General features: G+C 32.7%; 2 protein-coding genes across 5 annotated transcripts in view; one reads left to right on the top strand and one right to left on the bottom strand.

Annotated features, from left to right (window-relative positions):
- The window catches only part of LOC130452791 (corticotropin-releasing factor receptor 1-like), a 48,092-nt gene extending 39,839 nt beyond the window's left edge, over positions 1–8,253 (top strand). The window contains exon 10 of the mRNA XM_056792242.1: positions 8,066–8,253. The gene's annotated coding sequence lies outside the window, so the exon portion shown is untranslated. The remainder of the gene's footprint in view (positions 1–8,065) is intronic.
- LOC130452771 (A disintegrin and metalloproteinase with thrombospondin motifs 3-like) overlaps positions 1–27,376 on the bottom strand; it is a 93,754-nt gene that overhangs the window by 65,684 nt on the left and 694 nt on the right. For all 4 annotated transcript variants that reach the window (XM_056792203.1, XM_056792211.1, XM_056792229.1 and 1 more), the window contains exons 2-9: positions 15,070–15,353; positions 14,651–14,964; positions 10,894–11,024; positions 7,334–7,677; positions 7,038–7,190; positions 5,445–5,561; positions 3,490–3,622; positions 788–954 (exon numbers count right to left, since the gene is read on the bottom strand). In XM_056792203.1, the coding sequence (XP_056648181.1) occupies positions 788–954; positions 3,490–3,622; positions 5,445–5,561; positions 7,038–7,190; positions 7,334–7,677; positions 10,894–11,024; positions 14,651–14,964; positions 15,070–15,353 (1,643 nt within the window). The remainder of the gene's footprint in view (positions 1–787; positions 955–3,489; positions 3,623–5,444; positions 5,562–7,037; positions 7,191–7,333; positions 7,678–10,893; positions 11,025–14,650; positions 14,965–15,069; positions 15,354–27,376) is intronic.

Below are 27,376 nucleotides of genomic sequence, written 5' to 3' on the forward strand. Positions count from 1 at the left end.
TATATTTAAAAAAATAAAGAAATTTGATATTTATGAAGTTAAACTTTGAATACTTTTTATACACACCGTGTATAGAATGAAAAAAATTTTTACATACATTCAAATACGTCCAACCTTTCTGAAAGTAACCGAATAGAAATTATTTTCATATCTTTGAGGGTATCCGCGTAAAAAAATAATTTATAAGGGTCTGCAACGGTCAAATTTTTAACACAAATATTAATAACTCAAAAAGTATGCATTTTTCGAAAAAAGTTCTTAGACAAAAGTATACTAAAATTTTACGTTAATTTAAAAAATGTATCAATATACAGGGTGTTCTATTCAAAATATGATGTCGAATTAGCTCACGATTTTATCATCACAAGGGTATGGAGGGATGGAAGGTAAAGAGAGGCAAGAGTATCTCTAATGGGAGAAAAATGTGTCCAGGTGTATATGATAAATAATAGTTCGAAAACCTTCCAGAAAGGCGATGACCTAAACAAAAGGTATAGAAAAAAAAAAGTTTCAATTTCAATTGGCCACCAAAAGTCTCTCCGCGGTCCTGCGCATAAATTTGATAATAGAACATGTTCATAACCTTTACCACGAGCAAAGCTAATGTTGAAGATTCGTCAATATTAGTGATAACCGTTCATTAGAAAATAAAACGAAATACGCGACACTGTCTATCCTCTAGTATCACCAATTTCCAACAACTAACTATCTCGAATCAAATATAATAAAAAGCGAGACGCTGCAAAAAATATATATCAAAAGAAAAACAGATAATTGCGTTTCTTACGGTGGATTATCACATTTTCTTGCTCTGAATTGCACGCCTGTGTCACAGCTTTTAGTACACGGTCCCCAAGGACCCCAATCACCCCATTGACCATCTTGCGGGTTCAAAACAATCGGAATCCTCTCGACTCTTTTCGCAAAATCTTCGCAGTAGCCGTTCACACACCACTGAAAATTATTAAAAAGATAAATGAATTCAATTTAATAAAAATCTAGTATCGTCACGAATTTAATAAAAATATGAAGGGCAGGGAGGGAAGGGCCCCACTGGTAGCAAAAAAACGATTGTTTACTCAAGCAAACCGAAAATTAGAAACTTAATTGCAACAGTCAAGGAGTCTCCAGTTCGCAGGTAATCGGCTCCTTTAATTTATCAAGGTTCTGAAACCAGATGGTCTGAGAAATACCAGAGAGGTCAGCTGTCAGTAAACTAGAAAATCTCTCCCTACATAAGATCTACTCGACAAGCAGACTTGGCTCATGAACATCCTACTTCTTTCTTTGGAGAAGTACAAACCTGAGCTGAAGATGAATATTTTATAATGTATCAGTTTGCTGGAACTGTATATTGATCTTCAAGCTTCATCACCTTTAAAGATACGTTTAGCGTATGTGGTAATAATTTTTTTAACGCAAAAACCGTAAAAATATTGTGGATCTAACACCAAAAGTTGCCTCAATCTTTTGAGGTATATGGCAAATCGAATATATGCAGTGTTGCCAGCTTAAGCTTTTCTAATTTCGTGGCTTCCCAAGAAATTATCAGTATAATATATTTTAGATGATGTAAAACTGAAAACAGCGTTGAGTTCATAACCGAATGCTTTTGAAATTGGTTTAGTTAACAACGGTTAATTTTGTTTTTAAAATTTTTCTTTACATCTAAATAAATTTTAACTCTCATCCTATATAAATTTAAATAATACTCTCGTAATCGGTTATTGATTTTCGGACTATTGTTTTCAGCAAAATGCCTCTCTCGTATCGAATTTAAGCGGCTTCCTTTTCATCCGAACTGCTTCGATTTTCAATTTTGTATCGATTCCGTGTTGTAATGTCTTTGTTAGCCCCTGGGAATTTTCTAATGTTTATAGACCAGATACATTTCAAACAATTTTTTCCCTTTTTCTACTTCTTTTCGTAGTATGGAATATGTAATAGACTAACCGCTATTGACGAAGGTCCGATGGGAGTAAAAATGATGTATTTCCCATTTGTTCATGTATTCATCATATTTCGTTGTCTATACAATAACGGTTCCAAAAATTGGAACCAAGGTCATTTTTTCTGCAACGCTAGATGTGTAAAAGATATTGTTTTGTGTATTTTTACCGTAATGACAGCTATCAACTATGTTCTGAATTTAAATCTGCAAATGAGAAGTCCTCTTAAAAGGAAATTATGGGTTACACCCCATTCTATCATCTTGGTTGTACACTGGTCCTAAAAAACTATCCATTAGAGTGCATGCAAACAAATCAGTTGAAATCAATTCAATGTGTGGTCGGCTAGACGAACGACAAGTCAAATATCTTTTTTAGACGACGTCATCTAAAAGTTGTTTGTTCTGTATTCATTTACATGCCGAAAGTTGCGTTTTGATTGTTCCATGTAGTGAAAGTGACAGTTCCGTACTGCAACCGGGACGCTCTGGAGTACACAATTTTAACTTCCTTAAATGTGACTCTAGGTTGACAGTTGACAGTTTCAGTTCGATGATGTTGTATAACCTGAATGCTTATATAGATTACTTAATAACAAACAAGTTTGAAATTGCTAACGGAATACTTTCTCCACCACAAATACGAATCAATCAACAAATCACAACACAAAAACACATCTACAAATTGTATTGAAATCGCAAACACATCTACAGAGATTCCATCAACATCTAGTAGAGATATACATATTCCATCTGCATCCAATCCAATAAATATTAATAATTGTCCTGGAGGTACAATAAACATTACTTTTTGAAAATAATTAATATTGACATTATAAATATCATTAAGTAGATTATATTGTTCAATAAATAAAATGTTTATGATTCTCCATTATTTATTTTCTTTCCTCAGTGGAATTGAAAAAGTTTTGGATCTTATGCGTCGTCTAAAAAATGTTGTGTACGCCGCGGCTGAAATACTACTTTGTGACAACGGATGATTGTATCAGTTTTCTGTTCAGTTTCAGACTCAGTCAGTTTTTCGTAGGTGTAAAAGTACGTCAAATATATACATTGTTTGACAAACACGTAAAACAAGCTTGGTCACTTCCAAAAAATTCCACCAACATACTAGTTAAATATTTCACAAATAATTTCGCCTTTTACAGTTTTTTCATGTTACTCTAGTGGAAAAGTAGTTTATTAAACATTGTTTTTTATGATATTTTATTATTTCTTTATTAATATAAGTCTTTTTTTACTGTTTGCGACTTTTTCTTGCATTTTTTATATCTAGCAAATTTCAAATATAAAGAAAAAACTTTTATATTAGTACATCTTTTACAAACTTGGTGGAATTAATTGAATGGGCGAATGTTTATTTAGGAATAGCAACAAAAAAGTGTCTGAAAGTGTTTCTCCCTAACAATAAAAATATTTTTTTATAAACAAACTATGAAGGTTCTTAAATATTGATATACAGTCATTTTTTTTTTCGAATTCTTCGTATAAAATTATGATGAAGATAAATATAAACTTACTTTACCAAACCCGCATTCAGTGCCTTCTAATGGTGGTCCTTTCTTAGTTTTACAAACTAGGGGTGTTTTTTCGTGACCACACCATAAATGAGAGCATGGTTCTATAATTTCGAAAGCTGTGCACATTTTGTACCTTAAACAATTTAATTAAAAATAATACAAATTTTATACAATATATCTAAAAATCCAAATTTTTACTATAAAAAATTCTCTTTCAGTTTTCACTTTAATGATCTAATTACATCATAAAAAAGCCCCTAAAAAATATTTATCGACGTTATATCAAAAATCTGTTAAGAAGAATTATCTAAAAAGGTAAAACGAGAAGTATAATGTACCGGGTGTGTACTATAAATTCACCCGCGTTTAATTTTACTACAAGCTTCAGTATGTCTTTTCAATTGATCCTAAAGACACATTTGCACTTTACCAAGTCCATATTTACGGCAAATCAACGTCCTTACGAAAGTTCCCTCAAAGGTACAAATAGTTAAATGTCTGAGTGAGCGAGATCTAGACCGTCAGTAGAGTATTCAAAACTCGTACAACCAAAAAAATTTTTCTGAGGGTACCTCAAGGTATTTCCAAAAGGAAGATCCCTTCCAGATGACGAGACCCAGGAAATGGAAGCCATAATATACCTGAGAGTAGTTGAACTAGCTCCATAAGGAAATGTGGATTATGAAGCATAACCTACTAGATCCAAACATCTAAATAACGAATGTTAGAACAAAAAAGATGTTTCGAAACTATACAAAGTCTTCTACGTCCCATCGGTAACAGAGGGCGCATAATGGAACATAAACATCATAGTACATCGAAGAAAGACATTCGACAATGATTGTCAAGTCTGAAGAAAAACAATCGGCATCATATATCACGACTGAACAGTTGGACCTACCCGAGTCACTTATAAATACGAGCTCAGACAACCACTTTATAAACAAATGCTTAGTTATACATCTAGAATAACTATATAACTATAAGAAAGACGAAGAACCATTCATTCGGATTTGATTTTATCTTGCTAAATAAGCTTAGAAAAGGTTTACCCGAGGAGGCGAAACACACACACACACACACACACACACACACACACACATTAGCCACTGGTTTGAATCATTAACAAGAAGAAAAAACCTTTCGGAACTAGAAGGGATTGAGATGACTGCTCGTTAAACACGATGAAAACTAATCAGAATGACAGTAGGTGGTGGAATGTCCTGTTTAACATCCATTCGTGAACTTTGTCGCGCGTGTGTCTGTACCAGGTTCCGGTAGCTCTTTTTGATGATACTTCAAGATAAAAGACGGCCGAACAGCCCAAAAACAGTACTACGTATGATATGATGACTTCTTCGTAAAGAAAAAGTAATACCCTAAGTTTTGAGACATATTTTCCTAAATATTTTCTTAATGTGTGGTTAGTCAAAATTTGATCAAATTCAATCTTTCTTTTGTTCTATTGAATACGACCGTCCATATTATAAAATTGAATAAATCGGGGTCGTTTTTCAAGTTTTGGTAGTATATGTTGGCAAAATTTTCATCCTTTGAGCTTTTGATCTTCTCCAATATTAATCGTTAAACAACTCATTCCAAGTTAAAATATACTCCGAGAATACATTTTAGAATCACTTCGATAAATCGTTGATTAAAGTAATTAAATAGCTAATGGAATCAAAACATTTTTTGCTTATAATTAATAAGGAGCTTGTTATTCTTTCCTAATTATTGGCTCTCGAGTTTTCCATTCCACTGTATTTATTCCAAAATATGAATTTTTCAACATATTTATCTACTACATCAAACAATCCGCATTTAACTGAAGTACAAAGCGTTTAATATTTAATATTGGAAATAGAATATTATTAAATATTCCTTTACTACGTAAAGTTCGCTATAAAAAAATATCAAAAGCGAGATAAATTATGTAATGAAAACAAACTACTCACCCTTCCCCAAACTCCATCCTGCACTGTTGATCCATGGTAAATGAAGCTTGGAGTGTAGCGTTTAATGGAATTTCTCCCAGGCTTTCGATAGGAGAATTCAACAGACATAACCACTTACTATAAATATAGTTTCATTTCATTAATTCAAAATAAAATGATCGAACCGATGGAGAATTCGTATTAAAATATTATGCAACCTTTTTCGATTGTGAAAATTACTAACATATGTTGTTGTCGAGGAAGAAACAATAGGAAAAATAGGAAAAGCTTGTGGAGGTGACAACATAAAAGCAGAAATGATCAAATATTTGGAGTAAATGAGAAAGATATTTCAATTAGCTACGAAAATCATAGAAAAGGAAAAAAACTGGAGGAGGGAATGAGAATCGTAGAGACGAAAATAATGAAATAAATTGATGAGAAATTGAAGGAAAAATGAATGCGTATAGAAAAAGGGGACAAACGATAGTCAATATGGGTAATGAACAAAACAGGGAGTAGACTGATAGCAGCAAGGATGAAACAACTAAGAAAAATAGCAAGAAAACGAGAATAAATAGGATAAGAAAGAAGAAATAGTTGATATTCAGATACATAAACAAAATAAGACCAAAAGAAATAAAAAAAGCGCAGACAAACTTATCTGGAATAAGTGGAAAGTAAATTAAACGAAATTCAAGGAAATGAAGAGTCGTAGTCAAGGATTCCCGCCAAGGAGATATTCCCGCTGGAATTAATTTTCGCGGGAGAAGGTTTATTGATGAGAAAATTTGGCATAAAAGAGGAAAATCAAATCAATAGTGTTTACCTTCAATCTCTGAAGACGATAACAGTGTAATTGTGAGTGTTGGTGTAGTGGTAGTGTGAACAGTGTCTTCAGTATTAATATCACCAACGGTCCCAGAAATTCCAACTTAGGACAAGTAGCACAAGAGGTAACTAACAAACAGTATGATAAATGAATGGAGTAGTAAAAGATTTGAGAAAGTGGGAAGACTATATGACTCCCCCCTCTAAACCCTGATTGATTAACTTGGTTTTTTGTTCCAAAGCCGGTGAGGAATTGAGGATTAAAGTAAAAATTGCGTAAAATTCGTCATTATGCTGTCGAAAATAACGTAATTAACTTATATTTTGTGGGTAAAAGGCTTAAAATGCCATGTTTTGGAGGGAAGACTCGTCCTAATACTAATGACCCTGGATCCACCCTTGAGTTCTATACAAAAAGAATAGAAGAAAAAACCTCAATAGTCTTTAAAATGGCTCGTTCGATTTTTATAAATTTTGTGAATGTTTTTGAACATTTCCCATATTATGGCGTTACATTTTTAGTTTTTGACATCCTCAAGATATTACATAAAACTCACTTAAATATTACAATTAAGTATATATAACATTTCTTTGGAATTTTGTCATATCCATTTGATATAACAACTTTCATTTAGATGTTCAGTAAAACTAAAGATCTGACAACAATGTAAATGCCGCATACGTTAATTACAAGAAATTTGACGACAAATTTTGTACTTTAACGGATTTAGAATGAAAATTTACTTGAATCAATATAGAATTATATAAAAAAAATTATTTCACCTTCTAGCTTTTTTAAATTCTCGTCTGGAACATTCAGACCAATAAAATTTATTGAATGTAGCCGAAACCATCGGTGCCATTATACTTCCATCCAGAATATCATCGGAACAGTCATTGTCATTTTTTTCATCTCCATCATGACTCAAGCCCAAACTGTAACAAATAAAAGTTTCCTTCTGAATGGACTGAATTTTCGACTGTTTCAAAGTTTGTCGTCTAACCAGTACAGAAATAAAACAACTTTGGCATCTTCTACTGAATATTTTAGCATTCATTATAATGTTTAATTAACTTACATGTGCGCAGTTTCATGAGCGATTATAAACGCGCTAGTTAGACCTTCGTCTCTATTGAGTGCGCAACTTCTTTTAGGATCACAAACTCCACCTACAGGCGCATACCCGGACGGTCCGCCAATGTCAGATCTGGTTAACCAAATGGCGACATCGTGTACCGGCTCGCCAGGTCGTAGAGAAGCATGTAGAGCTTTATTCCAAGAGTTGACGTTTTCTAAAGACTTTTTCGCGTTTCCCGATTTAATGACTCTATGTCGATATTTTTTATGTTCGTACATAAGTAGTTTGGTTACCACCAATTTCATGTTTGATTCCAGCGATGGATCTTGATATATAGCACTCACCTAATAAAGTTCTCATAAATAAAACAAATAAAGAAGAAACGATACATCTACGATTTATCCAACACATATTTTCTACGTACTATCTTCTTCTATCAATAGAAATCAAACATAACAACATAAAATCGATTTAAGGACATTTCTTCACAAGAAAGACCGACTAAAAGACATACGTTATAGTTTTTTTTTTAAATTGACAGTAGTAAACGTAAAAAGAGACAACGATATAATTGACGTAACGTGAATAACTGACAGTTACTGAAAGTTGTGTTTGACATTTCATAATGTCTAAAAAACCGTGAGACGGGATAATAGCAATTCTTATTTTATTAATGCTTCTAAATGTTCCTGATTTTAGGTCTCTTTTGTTTTAAAATTAGTTTTTTTGTAGTTTACTCCTTAAGAATCGATTTGCATATATAAGGGGCCCGGTATGAGAAAAATGTGAGGAGTAAAATCTATCGATGAATGACCTCGTTACGTTTTTGGTGCACATCCTATGATGCGCAACTTTCTAATTTGTCAGTGTCGACATACTTATATTGCTGTTTTTATTATAAATATCAATAATTAATATTGTTATTGTGTTTTAATTTTTATCATTGTGTTCCGCTAAAGTGAACTGAAAGTATTTTCAAATAACTATGGCAGAAAGAGGTGTAGATGATATTGCCGGAACATCTAACAAATACGTGGTTGCAAGGTACGTTATAATTCATGTATTATATGTATGAGCATGTGCAATTTGTATTTATTAAATATTTTAATAATTATCGATGTAGTTCATATAAATATATATTTGAAAACAACACATAAAATTAGATAATCAACCCAATATGAATTATGTAAAAAGTTTAATGTAAAATATTTCGTCGATTAGTTATAATAAATGTATATGAAATGAATAAATTGAATAAATATATATTTATATATGTATATTATTTTCATTAATTAACAAATTTACCCTTTTATACAGAATCAATCTTTTTTAAGTTAATTTAAGTTAAATAAACTCTTTTTGCGTCTGGTTAGAACTATCGAACTTAAGGAGTAAACTCCAGTCGTGCGTCGGAGCTGACACACACAATTTTTTATTAATAATTTTTGAAGTATTAATAAGAAATTAATGTTTCAATTTTGTACAATTTGTGAATCTGTAGAATTTTCAAAATTACATAAATTATGTGTCAGATTATACTTGTAATTTCATATTAACCAACCGATATATCCAGAAAATGAGTTTATTATAAATTCTATTGAATATTTTGAGATGGAAAAAACATTGACGGACCTTTTGAAGTACTTTTATCTGTTTACGAGTTATTACAATAAAGTTAACATCAATTTAAGAACATTTCTATTTGTTAGTATAAGTCACATAACCTGAATAACTGACAGAACTAAAAGTTGAGTTTGACGTGAGCTTTGTTTACTTTGTTGTTATTAGTTTTGGATTGAACGTGTGTTTATTGTTAAAATCGATTCTTTTAAGAACTATTTGACTTTTTATTCAATTTTACATTAGTAAATACGAATATAACAAATCATCAACTTGTAAGCTTAACTTTTGACATTTCATAATATCTAAAAAACCGTGAGACGGGATAATAGCAATTCTTATTTTATTGATGCTTCTAAATATGTTCTTGATTTTAGATCTCTTCTGTTTTAAAATTAGTTTTTTTTATTAATAATTGTTGAAACATTGATAAAAAATTGACGTTTCGATTTATCAGTGGTAAATAGTGTTTATAATTTGGTACAATTTGTGAATCTGTAGAATTTTCAAAATTATGTGTCAGATTATACTTGTAATTTTATATTAACCAACCGATATATCCAGAAAATGAGTTTAGTATAAATTCTATTGAATATTTTGAGAAGGAAAAAACATTGACGGGCCTTTTGAAGTACTTTTATCTGTTTACGAGTTATTACAATAAAGTTAACATCAATTTAAACACATTTCTATTTTTTAGTATTAGTCACGTAACGTGTATAATTGACAGTAGATACTAAAAGTTGAGTTTGACGTAAGCTTTGTTTACTGTGTTATTTTTAGCGAAGTTTTGGATTGAACGTGTGTTTATTGTTAAAATCGATCCTTTTAAGAACTATTTGACTTTTAATGTAATTTTACATTGGTAAATACGAATATAATTATCCACAAATTCAAACAACACATTCGTTTTATCGAATTTATATTCTTGTCTGTATCTACAAGATTGGAATGAAGTAAATAAAAGCATGTAATGAACTAAACCAGGATTTCCGCACAAAAAGGAATAGCAGAGGAATCCTGTTGTTTGAGCACGTATTAAATAATTATATTTATAAATGAACTGGGATATTCTATGAGAACAAATGAACCGAAGGTATTAACCACTGGAACGAAAGCTCGTTGTAATTTTGTGTTGAAACTTTTTAATTGAATTTACTGACGACGGTAATCATGTTCACAAAAAAATACAGTCATGTTAACGTTCATTCCCGTATTTTTTAATACCTACACAATTGCCTAGAATAATAAACATCATTTGAAATAATGGAATGCGAAAGGAATCTATATTATTCCAAATATAAAGATTGTCCAATATTGCAACGTTACTTGAAAAGGAATAAACTATTTACAACCATGTAGTATTTAAAAACAAATAAAAATCGAAATATTGATTTTAATTTTAACCAACTTATTACAAATCTGTTACAATAAACTCCGATTTTTCGAATCGAAACCGAGCAGCATCATAACAAAAAGCGAGATGTTGGTGTATAAGGGCGCGAATAAGTTGCGGGTTCGTGTCAATGTCCTCCTCGATCGGATTCCCACCTAGCGGTTCTTCTTCTTACACATTTTGTGTAAACTAAACATTTGTACATTGCTCATAAAATCATCAACTGTTGAGGTTGAAAGCAATGGTCGATTTAACTATGGCAGCTTCACAAAAACTTGGAGCTCTCTTTAAGACTAAAAAGGTATATACACCGAAACAGCTTCTAGTCTGTGATTCGTCCATGTTTGGAATATCGCTTGCATATTTGGAGTTAGTTCTAGATGCTTGCCTCAATACAGAAAAGTGCAGTTCGACTTATAGGTGATCCAGAGTTGACCAAAAGCAAAAACATAGAATTTAACCTAACCGATACTACAACGGCACATGTTCTTTCAAGCTAGCAATATGAAGACAGAAATTACCAAATGAAAACTATTATACTCACTATATTCAATAGAGATAAAACATATTCTTCTACCATTTCACGTCCATGGAACGAAATTAGAGTATGGTCAACGGCGACCGCAATTTCCATCCATCTGGGTGATAAAATGGAACCGCTCGGGGACTTTCTTACTGAAATTTATTTCAAAATGGAATATTTTCATTTTATGTAAGACGAAAATGGGGTTTTTCTAAAAGTTCCTGGCTAAATTATTAGACGCACTGCAAGATTGCATGTAAAATATTAATTACCGTTTCGGTTTATTGAGTTTTGAAGAAAATTGAAAATAATGTAAGTAACAGTCCATTTTTTCTAGAAGCTGTGATCACCTCTTAGCTACTTCTTCAACAGACCGATCAGTGTGGTAGGGAACTCCATTTTGCACGAAAGTGAATACAGAAACCATTCTCAGAACTGCGAAACTAACCGATTTTGTAATGCTTCTTTGTACTGATCTTATCTCATTATTCCTATTAGAACTTAAAGCCGTCCAATGCTCTTGCCTCCGAGTCTCGGTCAATTCTTGTAGCACATAGATCTTAGCTGAACATTTTAAATGGCGATGTATGGTATCTTCACAAACTCCAAGATAGTACTGGTACTAGGTGGATTTGCTACTAATTCATCCGTTGGAAGGGTACGTTCACGTACAAAGCTGGTAACAAGCGCCTTTCATGTACAAAGCTGAAGACAAGCTTAAGCTGCAGTTAACGAGATGTCGTCAGTTGGCTTAGATGAAATTAACCTTGATTAGGTGTAGTTTCAACTTTATTCTAGAGAAAATGGAGGTATTGTTAACAAGGAATTGATGGAACCGGCACGAGCAGCCTATATATCCGGAAGAGCGTCTAGTTGTTTGTTCTAGAGATTTTAGAAACTTTCTATTTTACACGTTCATTTGAAATGTTTCAAATTATCTTGCAAAATACCGGAGTTATAGCCATTCGAAATATTAGAATAGCCATAGACAAAACGATGGACCTTAATAAAGATTCAAACATAGATAAACCTTCATAACTTCCACGCCAATTTTAAATTACTTCGATTTCGACCATTATCGAAGTTCATTCAGGGTTTGTGGCAATAGAACCAAAATTTCATCAAAATCGTTTAAGACGTTCGAAAAATTAAAAGTTGAATCTAATTTCAGAGAAGCTCTTGAAGCGTTTTGAAAGTTTGACAGTACAGAAGAGTGTATCGATTTGTATAGATATACGTGTTTTTTAAAGGCTGTTGTTAAGAGAAATGTGGTCAATCTAGGGTCTCTTCCTTCAACCTCAGATGTAGCCAAATTGTATTGCTTAAGAGTGTATTTCCAGGTTCAAGAATGGCTCTCCTATATCAGCTTAGATCCAGTAAAGTGGGGATGGGAGTTTCGAAACATTTTGTCCCCTAAAGCAACCACCAGCGCCGTTAGAGATCTTAATAATGATTTTTTGTAACTGCCTAAAATGTTGTAGTAACTTGTTTACTTGCAAGAAGGCTGAACTGCTATTTAGAAGACTGTGCGGGTCGTGTTCACAAAATTCATGCACGAATCTGATTCCTGCTGAGTTGGAAGAGCAGTCCTGCAGGAGAAGACAGTGAAGACACCCTGACGAGCACGGAATTCCTCTTGGAAGAAATGATCGAGAGTGATGATGAAATCTACTAGATTGCAATTGATTTCTTATTTTCGATTTTCAATATCTCCTCTATATTTCATAAATGTTTAAATAAAGTTCTCACAAGAATAGTTTTTATGGATTATCCTTGTCCCATATTTAATTTTAGAGAACTTACAACAATCAAGATTTTAAAAGAGGATTTCTGGCATTTTAGAGTTTTTTGTAGGTTAGAAAAATCATATTTGAGCTTCTTCGAAGGTAATTTCCTGCTCGGCATTTTTTTTTAGAAATTTACCTCTACATTTCAATTCTTTTTTGATTTATCCGCAAAAAGTGCACTGTTGAAAAAATCTTGTAACACGAAATTCGCTTTTTGTAAGAGTAATTTTGAGATTGGGAAAAAATCACATGGCACCTTTTTTGTAGGAAATTTTTTGGACTACATTTTTGACCATTTCAGTTATTTCGAAATTCGGCATAAATTCCGAGTTATTTGCAAAATTTCACCTTCATTTTTCTTTTTAACGAATATCTCTTTCCAACACTTTCAAACACACGTTCTATTAGAATTAAGGTTTAACTCGCTTATCCCAAATACCTCATTAGAGAAATTAGATCTTCTGAATCAACCAGGTACTATTTGTCAACTATCCAACTGCATCCAACAGGCTTTATCTGTAAACTAGAAGCATGGAGAGCTTGTGAGCACTTTCCGGCGCTTGTCTGCACTTTCGGGCAACCAGCTTTGCATGTGAACACACCCTAACCTCAATATCCCACGCATATGGACGACCTGAGTACGAACGATCGTCAAGCGTCAAATCTCCGATATTAAAACAATCAAACCAACGCTGTGTCGTTCTATTTCACATAGAACTAGAAACTAGTCTTAACAGCGTAAGAATTTTCCAATATAAACACTGACACCTTCTCTAATATAAAATTATTGATGTTATTTTCAACGGCAATGTTGAATTCATACGTTTACCAATAAATGAACGGCAAAGTTTTGCTGTTTTCGTAACAAAACATCAGAGAGATTTATCGACATACTGACTAACATTTCACAAACAGAATAATAGTAAATTAAATAAGAAGATTTAGTTGGGTTTCAGCTATTCTCTCGAAAAGGCAATATATCGACAAAAAGTTTCATTTCCAACTTGTGTATTTGGTAAAGTTCGTCGGAACGATAAACTGTAATAAAAGAAAAAGAAAAATTTATTGTCAGGAAAAAAGTGGAAATCACAGACAGGTAAATACGAGGATTCTACAAACGGAATTTTTGAATAAACGCGCGAAAAATTTAGTGTCTTTAAAGTGGCAGCAATGGATATTAGACTTGTCTCATACGATTACCTAACCTCACTTTTTAGTGTACTTATAGTTATAAGCGAGAAGAAATAAACACTGTATGCTGTGCATACGCGTATAATTACTCTATTTTTGATCAAAGATAATGTATAATCCGCTTAAATTCAACGAAAATTATTAGACCAATTCGGGGATGAGTGCCTTTCCAAGACTCAAATGTATGAATGGTGTTCCGCTGTATGAAAAAATTGAGAATTGCTGGCAAACTTGGTAACAAATTTCCCGTCACCGCTGTAGAAAAAGTTATTTTAGAAGTCCAATGCAGTACTGTACGCGATATGGCTGGAAAATTGGATGTCAGCATACGTAGCAATTAGCAAATTCATGAACGTTTCGGTTGGCGCAAAATTTCTGCCACATAGGTGCCAGCACGCTGGGAAGTTTGCAGGCGTCTCCATTAATTGGATTTGGAGACACTGAAACACCCTCTTATATACACGATTTTATAGTTAGTTCCATCCTTTTCATTTTTCAATACAGTCTCCTTTCAAGCCTTTTTTTCAGTGATCATCTAAACTTTCTAACCGTTCCAAATGATGTTGTAGCTTTCCTTCTCAAAAATTTAAATTTTTGCTGTAATTACAGCGATATTCTCTCAACGCCTGCGCAAATATATTGATAAATACCGACATCTTCAAGTTGAGGTCGGAAAGTTTCTAGACAACCCTCGTAGTCTCGGAAAAAAAATAGAAAATAATTGAAAATATGATGTAGGGTTTTAATTATTCAAATCGACGTCTTTATCCTTTATGTACACGGCAAAAACTATTACTAACCTTGTATTAAACTTGGCGTCCATTCATTATCATAAAAATATCCATCATCCTCTTCTCCATCATCACCTAGTTGATGCCACGCTCCTTCTGGATGTGTAAATGGAAACGCAGAAAAATTACCATCATCTGAATCGTCTACATCTACAATTGTCATGTTATCTATTTCGAAAAAATTCTCGCTTGTTGTTTCAATATCTTGTTGATTTTCCTCCTCTTCGTACTCTTCTAGATTATCATCGATATCAATCGTGTCGCCGGTCAAATTAAATATCCACCGATTAGTTGTAGGGGAGCGTTTGTGAATGTGAGTTTTGCTTAAATACATATGCGTATCACCATAAAAATTGTTGATATTAGTGATACAAAAAGTAAATAACACATTATACTGATAGATAACTCTATCAGGTAAATCAACTTACCTCTTGTAGATAACATGCTCTCCTGTCTTCTCATCGAGTGGTTCGAAAAAATTAACAACATTTCCAACCTCAAAATAACCCCTGAAGAGGGTATTGCAAATAGATACAGCCGCCTTAGATGATCCTTTCATTCCCTTCACGACCCCCATATGATAATTACATTTCTTGGGTTCCTCCAAGATAGGCACATTGTTAAATTTATACCACTCTGTCTTGAGTCCTGGGGCGAGGACTAAATTACCTTGTGATTCAAGCTCCAGCGACCAATCTCCTAGTTTCACCACCTGCATCGTTTCAATTAAATATACAATCAAATTAAACTTAAACAAATGGAATTAGTACTGTAAAACAGGGATGGATTATGAATTTCTTGTAATTTAATTAAACTTCATTGTTAGAATGCGACATGTTTGCGAAATCTAGTCATTTTTGACACAAATGATGAAATGTTTATTACATATGACAATAATACGTGAAAAAATTATTTTTGAAGCTTGTACAAGCTTCAAAAACAGTTGCGATGCCGGTATTGAAGCCTAGGTGATGGTGAAATGATTTGTTGTTTATATACAACCTGAACTTGGTAAACGATCGGCTCTATCTATTGTTCAGAGCTGAGAGTGTTGACAGGGAGCTTGTGAAAACTACTTGGTTCAGTTTTTCGTCGAAATCAACAAAATTCCTACATATACGAATGATTTTCCTAGATAAATGGTACAAATTCTGAATTAAAAGAACAATTAACATCATTAAATAAGTCGCGTGACTAAGAAAGACACATCTTTTTGTCAAAAATCTTTTATTCATCGGTGTAATCTCCTCCAAGAGCAATGCAATCATTCCAACGCTTCTCTAAGTTCTTGATGCCGTGCTTGTAGAATTATTTGTCTTTTGCTTCAAAATAAGCTTCAATTTCAGCAATTGCTTCTTCATTTGAGTTAAGTTTCTTACCGGGGATAGATAAATGGTACTAATTATCAATTCAAAGAATAATTAACATCATTATATAAGTCGTGTGACTAAGAAAGACACATCTTTTTGTCAAAAATCTTTTATTTGTCGGTGTAATCTCCTCCAAGAGCAATGCAATCATTCCAACGCTTCTCTAACTTCTCGATGCCGTGCTTGTAGAATTATTTGTCTTTTGCTTCAAAATAAGCTTCAATTTCAGCAATTGCTTCTTCATTTGAGTTAAGTTTCTTACCGGGGATAGATAAATGGTACAAATTATCAATTAAAAGAATAATTAACATCATTAAATAAGTCGTGTGACTAAGAAAGACACATCTTTTTGTCAAAAATTTTTTATTCGTCGGTGTAATCTCCTCCAAGAGCAATGCAATCATTCCAACGCTTCTCTAAGTTCTTGATGCCGTGCTTGTAGAATTATTTGTCTTTTGCTTCAAAATAAGCTTCAATTTCAGCAATTGCTTCTTCATTTGAGTTAAGTTTCTTACCGGGGATAGATAAATGGTACTAATTATCAATTAAAAGAATAATTAACATCATTAAATAAGTCGTGTGACTAAGAAAGACACATCTTTTTGTCAAAAATTTTTTATTCGTCGGTGTAATCTCCTCCAAGAGCAATGCAATCATTCCAACGCTTCTCTAAGTTCTTGATGCCGTGCTTGTAGAATTATTTGTCTTTTGCTTCAAAATAAGCTTCAATTTCAGCAATTGCTTCTTCATTTGAGTTAAGTTTCTTACCGGGGATAGATAAATGGTACAAATTATCAATTAAAAGAATAATTAACATCATTAAATAAGTCGTGTGACTAAGAAAGACACATCTTTTTGTCAAAAATTTTTTATTCGTCGGTGTAATCTCCTCCAAGAGCAATGCAATCATTCCAACGCTTCTCTAAGTTCTTGATGCCGTGCTTGTAGAATTATTTGTCTTTTGCTTCAAAATAAGCTTCAATTTCAGCAATTGCTTCTTCATTTGAGTTAAGTTTCTTACCGGGGATAGATAAATGGTACTAATTATCAATTAAAAGAATAATTAACATCATTAAATAAGTCGTGTGACTAAGAAAGACACATCTTTTTGTCAAAAATCTTTTATTCGTCGGTGTAATCTCGTCCAAGAGCAATGCAATCATTCCAACGCTTCTCTAACTTCTCGATGCCGTGCTTGTAGAATTATTTGTCTTTTGCTTTAAAATAAGCTTCAATTTCAGCAATTGCTTCTTCATTTGAGTTAAGTTTCTTACCGGGGATAGATAAATGGTACTAATTATCAATTAAAAGAATAATTAACATCATTATATAAGTCGTGTGACTAAGAAAGACACATCTTTTTGTCAAAAATCTTTTATTCATCGGTGTAATCTCCTCCAAGAGCAATGCAATCATTCCAACGCTTCTCTAACTTCTCGATGCCGTGCTTGTAGAATTATTTGTCTTTTGCTTTAAAATAAGCTTCAATTTCAGCAATTGCTTCTTCATTTGAGTTAAGTTTCTTACCGGGGATAGATAAATGGTACTAATTATCAATTAAAAGAATAATTAACATCATTATATAAGTCGTGTGACTAAGAAAGACACATCTTTTTGTCAAAAATCTTTTATTCATCGGTGTAATCTCCTCCAAGAGCAATGCAATCATTCCAACGCTTCTCTAACTTCTCGATGCCGTGCTTGTAGAATTATTTGTCTTTTGCTTTAAAATAAGCTTCAATTTCAGCAATTGCTTCTTCATTTGAGTTAAGTTTCTTACCGGGGATAGATAAATGGTACAAATTATCAATTAAAAGAATAATTAACATCATTATATAAGTCGTGTGACTAAGAAAGACACATCTTTTTGTCAAAAATCTTTTATTCGTCGGTGTAATCTCGTCCAAGAGCAATGCAATCATTCCAACGCTTCTCTAACTTCTCGATGCCGTGCTTGTAGAATTATTTGTCTTTTGCTTTAAAATAAGCTTCAATTTCAGCAATTGCTTCTTCATTTGAGTTAAGTTTCTTACCGGGGATAGATAAATGGTACAAATTATCAATTCAAAGAATAATTAACATCATTATATAAGTCGTGTGACTAAGAAAGACACATCTTTTTGTCAAAAATCTTTTATTCGTCGGTGTAATCTCGTCCAAGAGCAATGCAATCATTCCAACGCTTCTCTAACTTCTCGATGCCGTGCTTGTAGAATTATTTGTCTTTTGCTTCAAAATAAGCTTCAATTTCAGCAATTGCTTCTTCATTTGAGTTAAGTTTCTTACCGGGGATAGATAAATGGTACTAATTATCAATTAAAAGAATAATTAACATCATTAAATAAGTCGTGTGACTAAGAAAGACACATCTTTTTGTCAAAAATCTTTTATTCATCGGTGTAATCTCGTCCAAGAGCAATGCAATCATTCCAACGCTTCTCTAACTTCTCGATGCCGTGCTTGTAGAATTATTTGTCTTTTCCTTCAAAATAAGCTTCAATTTCAGCAATTGCTTCTTCATTTGAGTTAAGTTTCTTACCGGGGATAGATAAATGGTACTAATTATCAATTAAAAGAATAATTAACATCATTAAATAAGTCGTGTGACTAAGAAAGACACATCTTTTTGTCAAAAATCTTTTCTTTGTCGGTGTAATCTCCTCCAAGAGCAATGCAATCATTCCAACGCTTCTCTAACTTCTCGATGCCGTGCTTGTAGAATTATTTGTCTTTTGCTTCAAAATAAGCTTCAATTTCAGCAATTGCTTCTTCATTTGAGTTAAGTTTCTTACCGGGGATAGATAAATGGTACTAATTATCAATTAAAAGAATAATTAACATCATTAAATAAGTCGTGTGACTAAGAAAGACACATCTTTTTGTCAAAAATCTTTTCTTTGTCGGTGTAATCTCCTCCAAGAGCAATGCAATCATTCCAACGCTTCTCTAACTTCTCGATGCCGTGCTTGTAGAATTATTTGTCTTTTGCTTCAAAATAAGCTTCAATTTCAGCAATTGCTTCTTCATTTGAGTTAAGTTTCTTACCGGGGATAGATAAATGGTACTAATTATCAATTAAAAGAATAATTAACATCATTAAATAAGTCGTGTGACTAAGAAAGACACATCTTTTTGTCAAAAATCTTTTATTCATCGGTGTAATCTCGTCCAAGAGCAATGCAATCATTCCAACGCTTCTCTAAGTTCTTGATGCCGTGCTTGTAGAATTATTTGTCTTTTGCTTCAAAATAAGCTTCAATTTCAGCAATTGCTTCTTCATTTGAGTTAAGTTTCTTACCGGGGATAGATAAATGGTACTAATTATCAATTAAAAGAATAATTAACATCATTAAATAAGTCGTGTGACTAAGAAAGACACATCTTTTTGTCAAAAATCTTTTCTTTGTCGGTGTAATCTCCTCCAAGAGCAATGCAATCATTCCAACGCTTCTCTAACTTCTCGATGCCGTGCTTGTAGAATTATTTGTCTTTTGCTTCAAAATAAGCTTCAATTTCAGCAATTGCTTCTTCATTTGAGTTAAGTTTCTTACCGGGGATAGATAAATGGTACTAATTATCAATTAAAAGAATAATTAACATCATTAAATAAGTCGTGTGACTAAGAAAGACACATCTTTTTGTCAAAAATCTTTTATTCATCGGTGTAATCTCGTCCAAGAGCAATGCAATCATTCCAACGCTTCTCTAAGTTCTTGATGCCGTGCTTGTAGAATTATTTGTCTTTTGCTTCAAAATAAGCTTCAATTTCAGCAATTGCTTCTTCATTTGAGTTAAGTTTCTTACCGGGGATAGATAAATGGTACTAATTATCAATTAAAAGAATAATTAACATCATTAAATAAGTCGTGTGACTAAGAAAGACACATCTTTTTGTCAAAAATCTTTTCTTTGTCGGTGTAATCTCCTCCAAGAGCAATGCAATCATTCCAACGCTTCTCTAACTTCTCGATGCCGTGCTTGTAGAATTATTTGTCTTTTGCTTCAAAATAAGCTTCAATTTCAGCAATTGCTTCTTCATTTGAGTTAAGTTTCTTACCGGGGATAGATAAATGGTACTAATTATCAATTAAAAGAATAATTAACATCATTAAATAAGTCGTGTGACTAAGAAAGACACATCTTTTTGTCAAAAATCTTTTATTCATCGGTGTAATCTCGTCCAAGAGCAATGCAATCATTCCAACGCTTCTCTAAGTTCTTGATGCCGTGCTTGTAGAATTATTTGTCTTTTGCTTCAAAATAAGCTTCAATTTCAGCAATTGCTTCTTCATTTGAGTTAAGTTTCTTACCGGGGATAGATAAATGGTACTAATTATCAATTAAAAGAATAATTAACATCATTAAATAAGTCGTGTGACTAAGAAAGACACATCTTTTTGTCAAAAATCTTTTCTTTGTCGGTGTAATCTCCTCCAAGAGCAATGCAATCATTCCAACGCTTCTCTAACTTCTCGATGCCGTGCTTGTAGAATTATTTGTCTTTTGCTTCAAAATAAGCTTCAATTTCAGCAATTGCTTCTTCATTTGAGTTAAGTTTCTTACCGGGGATAGATAAATGGTACTAATTATCAATTAAAAGAATAATTAACATCATTAAATAAGTCGTGTGACTAAGAAAGACACATCTTTTTGTCAAAAATCTTTTATTCATCGGTGTAATCTCGTCCAAGAGCAATGCAATCATTCCAACGCTTCTCTAAGTTCTTGATGCCGTGCTTGTAGAATTATTTGTCTTTTGCTTCAAAATAAGCTTCAATTTCAGCAATTGCTTCTTCATTTGAGTTAAGTTTCTTACCGGGGATAGATAAATGGTACTAATTATCAATTAAAAGAATAATTAATATCATTAAATAAGTCGTGTGACTAAGAAAGACACATCTTTTTGTCAAAAATCTTTTATTCATCGGTGTAATCTCGTCCAAGAGCAATGCAATCATTCCAACGCTTCTCTAACTTCTCGATGCCGTGCTTGTAGAATTATTTGTCTTTTCCTTCAAAATAAGCTTCAATTTCAGCAATTGCTTCTTCATTTGAGTTAAGTTTCTTACCGGGGATAGATAAATGGTACTAATTATCAATTAAAAGAATAATTAACATCATTAAATAAGTCGTGTGACTAAGAAAGACACATCTTTTTGTCAAAAATCTTTTATTCATCGGTGTAATCTCGTCCAAGAGCAATGCAATCATTCCAACGCTTCTCTAACTTCTCGATGCCGTGCTTGTAGAATTATTTGCCTTTTCCTTCAAAATAAGCTTCAATTTCAGCAATTGCTTCTTCATTTGAGTTAAGTTTCTTACCGGGGATAGATAAATGGTACTAATTATCAATTAAAAGAATAATTAACATCATTAAATAAGTCGTGTGACTAAGAAAGACACATCTTTTTGTCAAAAATCTTTTCTTTGTCGGTGTAATCTCCTCCAAGAGCAATGCAATCATTCCAACGCTTCTCTAACTTCTCGATGCCGTGCTTGTAGAATTATTTGTCTTTTGCTTCAAAATAAGCTTCAATTTCAGCAATTGCTTCTTCATTTGAGTTAAGTTTCTTACCGGGGATAGATAAATGGTACTAATTATCAATTAAAAGAATAATTAACATCATTAAATAAGTCGTGTGACTAAGAAAGACACATCTTTTTGTCAAAAATCTTTTCTTTGTCGGTGTAATCTCCTCCAAGAGCAATGCAATCATTCCAACGCTTCTCTAACTTCTCGATGCCGTGCTTGTAGAATTATTTGTCTTTTGCTTCAAAATAAGCTTCAATTTCAGCAATTGCTTCTTCATTTGAGTTAAGTTTCTTACCGGGGATAGATAAATGGTACTAATTATCAATTAAAAGAATAATTAACATCATTAAATAAGTCGTGTGACTAAGAAAGACACATCTTTTTGTCAAAAATCTTTTATTCATCGGTGTAATCTCGTCCAAGAGCAATGCAATCATTCCAACGCTTCTCTAAGTTCTTGATGCCGTGCTTGTAGAATTATTTGTCTTTTGCTTCAAAATAAGCTTCAATTTCAGCAATTGCTTCTTCATTTGAGTTAAGTTTCTTACCGGGGATAGATAAATGGTACTAATTATCAATTAAAAGAATAATTAATATCATTAAATAAGTCGTGTGACTAAGAAAGACACATCTTTTTGTCAAAAATCTTTTATTCATCGGTGTAATCTCGTCCAAGAGCAATGCAATCATTCCAACGCTTCTCTAACTTCTCGATGCCGTGCTTGTAGAATTATTTGTCTTTTCCTTCAAAATAAGCTTCAATTTCAGCAATTGCTTCTTCATTTGAGTTAAGTTTCTTACCGGGGATAGATAAATGGTACTAATTATCAATTAAAAGAATAATTAACATCATTAAATAAGTCGTGTGACTAAGAAAGACACATCTTTTTGTCAAAAATCTTTTATTCATCGGTGTAATCTCGTCCAAGAGCAATGCAATCATTCCAACGCTTCTCTAACTTCTCGATGCCGTGCTTGTAGAATTATTTGCCTTTTCCTTCAAAATAAGCTTCAATTTCAGCAATTGCTTCTTCATTTGAGTTAAGTTTCTTACCGGGGATAGATAAATGGTACTAATTATCAATTAAAAGAATAATTAACATCATTAAATAAGTCGTGTGACTAAGAAAGACACATCTTTTTGTCAAAAATCTTTTCTTTGTCGGTGTAATCTCCTCCAAGAGCAATGCAATCATTCCAACGCTTCTCTAACTTCTCGATGCCGTGCTTGTAGAATTATTTGTCTTTTGCTTCAAAATAAGCTTCAATTTCAGCAATTGCTTCTTCATTTGAGTTAAGTTTCTTACCGGGGATAGATAAATGGTACTAATTATCAATTAAAAGAATAATTAACATCATTAAATAAGTCGTGTGACTAAGAAAGACACATCTTTTTGTCAAAAATCTTTTCTTTGTCGGTGTAATCTCCTCCAAGAGCAATGCAATCATTCCAACGCTTCTCTAACTTCTCGATGCCGTGCTTGTAGAATTATTTGTCTTTTGCTTCAAAATAAGCTTCAATTTCAGCAATTGCTTCTTCATTTGAGTTAAGTTTCTTACCGGGGATAGATAAATGGTACTAATTATCAATTAAAAGAATAATTAACATCATTAAATAAGTCGTGTGACTAAGAAAGACACATCTTTTTGTCAAAAATCTTTTATTCATCGGTGTAATCTCGTCCAAGAGCAATGCAATCATTCCAACGCTTCTCTAAGTTCTTGATGCCGTGCTTGTAGAATTATTTGTCTTTTGCTTCAAAATAAGCTTCAATTTCAGCAATTGCTTCTTCATTTGAGTTAAGTTTCTTACCGGGGATAGATAAATGGTACTAATTATCAATTAAAAGAATAATTAACATCATTAAATAAGTCGTGTGACTAAGAAAGACACATCTTTTTGTCAAAAATCTTTTATTCATCGGTGTAATCTCGTCCAAGAGCAATGCAATCATTCCAACGCTTCTCTAAGTTCTTGATGCCGTGCTTGTAGAATTATTTGTCTTTTGCTTCAAAATAAGCTTCAATTTCAGCAATTGCTTCTTCATTTGAGTTAAGTTTCTTACCGGGGATAGATAAATGGTACTAATTATCAATTAAAAGAATAATTAATATCATTAAATAAGTCGTGTGACTAAGAAAGACACATCTTTTTGTCAAAAATCTTTTATTCATCGGTGTAATCTCGTCCAAGAGCAATGCAATCATTCCAACGCTTCTCTAACTTCTCGATGCCGTGCTTGTAGAATTATTTGTCTTTTCCTTCAAAATAAGCTTCAATTTCAGCAATTGCTTCTTCATTTGAGTTAAGTTTCTTACCGGGGATAGATAAATGGTACTAATTATCAATTAAAAGAATAATTAACATCATTAAATAAGTCGTGTGACTAAGAAAGACACATCTTTTTGTCAAAAATCTTTTATTCATCGGTGTAATCTCGTCCAAGAGCAATGCAATCATTCCAACGCTTCTCTAACTTCTCGATGCCGTGCTTGTAGAATTATTTGCCTTTTCCTTCAAAATAAGCTTCAATTTCAGCAATTGCTTCTTCATTTGAGTTAAGTTTCTTACCGGGGATAGATAAATGGTACTAATTATCAATTAAAAGAATAATTAACATCATTAAATAAGTCGTGTGACTAAGAAAGACACATCTTTTTGTCAAAAATCTTTTCTTTGTCGGTGTAATCTCCTCCAAGAGCAATGCAATCATTCCAACGCTTCTCTAACTTCTCGATGCCGTGCTTGTAGAATTATTTGTCTTTTGCTTCAAAATAAGCTTCAATTTCAGCAATTGCTTCTTCATTTGAGTTAAGTTTCTTACCGGGGATAGATAAATGGTACTAATTATCAATTAAAAGAATAATTAACATCATTAAATAAGTCGTGTGACTAAGAAAGACACATCTTTTTGTCAAAAATCTTTTCTTTGTCGGTGTAATCTCCTCCAAGAGCAATGCAATCATTCCAACGCTTCTCTAACTTCTCGATGCCGTGCTTGTAGAATTATTTGTCTTTTGCTTCAAAATAAGCTTCAATTTCAGCAATTGCTTCTTCATTTGAGTTAAGTTTCTTACCGGGGATAGATAAATGGTACTAATTATCAATTAAAAGAATAATTAACATCATTAAATAAGTCGTGTGACTAAGAAAGACACATCTTTTTGTCAAAAATCTTTTATTCATCGGTGTAATCTCGTCCAAGAGCAATGCAATCATTCCAACGCTTCTCTAAGTTCTTGATGCCGTGCTTGTAGAATTATTTGTCTTTTGCTTCAAAATAAGCTTCAATTTCAGCAATTGCTTCTTCATTTGAGTTAAGTTTCTTACCGGGGATAGATAAATGGTACTAATTATCAATTAAAAGAATAATTAACATCATTAAATAAGTCGTGTGACTAAGAAAGACACATCTTTTTGTCAAAAATCTTTTCTTTGTCGGTGTAATCTCCTCCAAGAGCAATGCAATCATTCCAACGCTTCTCTAACTTCTCGATGCCGTGCTTGTAGAATTATTTGTCTTTTGCTTCAAAATAAGCTTCAATTTCAGCAATTGCTTCTTCATTTGAGTTAAGTTTCTTACCGGGGATAGATAAATGGTACTAATTATCAATTAAAAGAATAATTAACATCATTAAATAAGTCGTGTGACTAAGAAAGACACATCTTTTTGTCAAAAATCTTTTATTCATCGGTGTAATCTCGTCCAAGAGCAATGCAATCATTCCAACGCTTCTCTAAGTTCTTGATGCCGTGCTTGTAGAATTATTTGTCTTTTGCTTCAAAATAAGCTTCAATTTCAGCAATTGCTTCTTCATTTGAGTTAAGTTTCTTACCGGGGATAGATAAATGGTACTAATTATCAATTAAAAGAATAATTAACATCATTAAATAAGTCGTGTGACTAAGAAAGACACATCTTTTTGTCAAAAATCTTTTCTTTGTCGGTGTAATCTCCTCCAAGAGCAATGCAATCATTCCAACGCTTCTCTAACTTCTCGATGCCGTGCTTGTAGAATTATTTGTCTTTTGCTTCAAAATAAGCTTCAATTTCAGCAATTGCTTCTTCATTTGAGTTAAGTTTCTTACCGGGGATAGATAAATGGTACTAATTATCAATTAAAAGAATAATTAACATCATTAAATAAGTCGTGTGACTAAGAAAGACACATCTTTTTGTCAAAAATCTTTTATTCATCGGTGTAATCTCGTCCAAGAGCAATGCAATCATTCCAACGCTTCTCTAAGTTCTTGATGCCGTGCTTGTAGAATTATTTGTCTTTTGCTTCAAAATAAGCTTCAATTTCAGCAATTGCTTCTTCATTTGAGTTAAGTTTCTTACCGGGGATAGATAAATGGTACTAATTATCAATTAAAAGAATAATTAATATCATTAAATAAGTCGTGTGACTAAGAAAGACACATCTTTTTGTCAAAAATCTTTTATTCATCGGTGTAATCTCGTCCAAGAGCAATGCAATCATTCCAACGCTTCTCTAACTTCTCGATGCCGTGCTTGTAGAATTATTTGTCTTTTCCTTCAAAATAAGCTTCAATTTCAGCAATTGCTTCTTCATTTGAGTTAAGTTTCTTACCGGGGATAGATAAATGGTACTAATTATCAATTAAAAGAATAATTAACATCATTAAATAAGTCGTGTGACTAAGAAAGACACATCTTTTTGTCAAAAATCTTTTATTCATCGGTGTAATCTCGTCCAAGAGCAATGCAATCATTCCAACGCTTCTCTAAGTTCTTGATGCCGTGCTTGTAGAATTATTTGTCTTTTGCTTCAAAATAAGCTTCAATTTCAGCAATTGCTTCTTCATTTGAGTTAAGTTTCTTACCGGGGATAGATAAATGGTACTAATTATCAATTAAAAGAATAATTAATATCATTAAATAAGTCGTGTGACTAAGAAAGACACATCTTTTTGTCAAAAATCTTTTATTCATCGGTGTAATCTCCTCCAAGAGCAATGCAATCATTCCAACGCTTCTCTAACTTCTCGATGCCGTGCTTGTAGAATTATTTGTCTTTTCCTTCAAAATAAGCTTCAATTTCAGCAATTGCTTCTTCATTTGAGTTAAGTTTCTTACCGGGGATAGATAAATGGTACTAATTATCAATTCAAAGAATAATTAACATCATTATATAAGTCGTGTGACTAAGAAAGACACATCTTTTTGTCAAAAATCTTTTATTTGTCGGTGTAATCTCCTCCAAGAGCAATGCAATCATTCCAACGCTTCTCTAACTTCTCGATGCCGTGCTTGTAGAATTATTTGTCTATTGCTTCAATTTCAGCAATTGCTTTTTCGTTAGCCAGTAGTCACTGGAAGCCCGATCTGGACTATACGGAGGATGAGTAAACAATTCGAAGTGTAAGTCTTTCAATTTAATTATCGAAACAACGGTTTTTTTCTTGATTTTTATAATCAAACAATCCAACAACTCTATATATAGTTATTGCTATTGATTGTCTCTCCATTTTAGAGATAGTCGAACAAAATTCCATGCGTATTCCAAAATGCCGAAGCCATAACCTTTCTGAAGATTATATAACTTATAACCATTAGTAAGAAATCTCCTATTGAAATTTTTCGACCAGTATATGATGGGTTACATTCAATTAGGAACAAACATCAAATTGAAGATTGATATGTTCAAAATCAAAATTAAAACATTCTATTGACGTTCCAAATGCTTGTAATTGCAATGTCTCTCAATAAAAATCCAAGTCGTCACTCAAATACCCATCGAGAACAAGCACGTTTTCTATAATGTACTCTAGGGGACTGTCCCAACTGTTCGTTTTAAATTGTTTGT

The sequence above is a fragment of the Diorhabda sublineata genome, chromosome 1, assembly GCF_026230105.1.
Source record: "Diorhabda sublineata isolate icDioSubl1.1 chromosome 1, icDioSubl1.1, whole genome shotgun sequence".
NCBI classification, from domain to species: Eukaryota; Metazoa; Arthropoda; class Insecta; order Coleoptera; family Chrysomelidae; genus Diorhabda; species Diorhabda sublineata.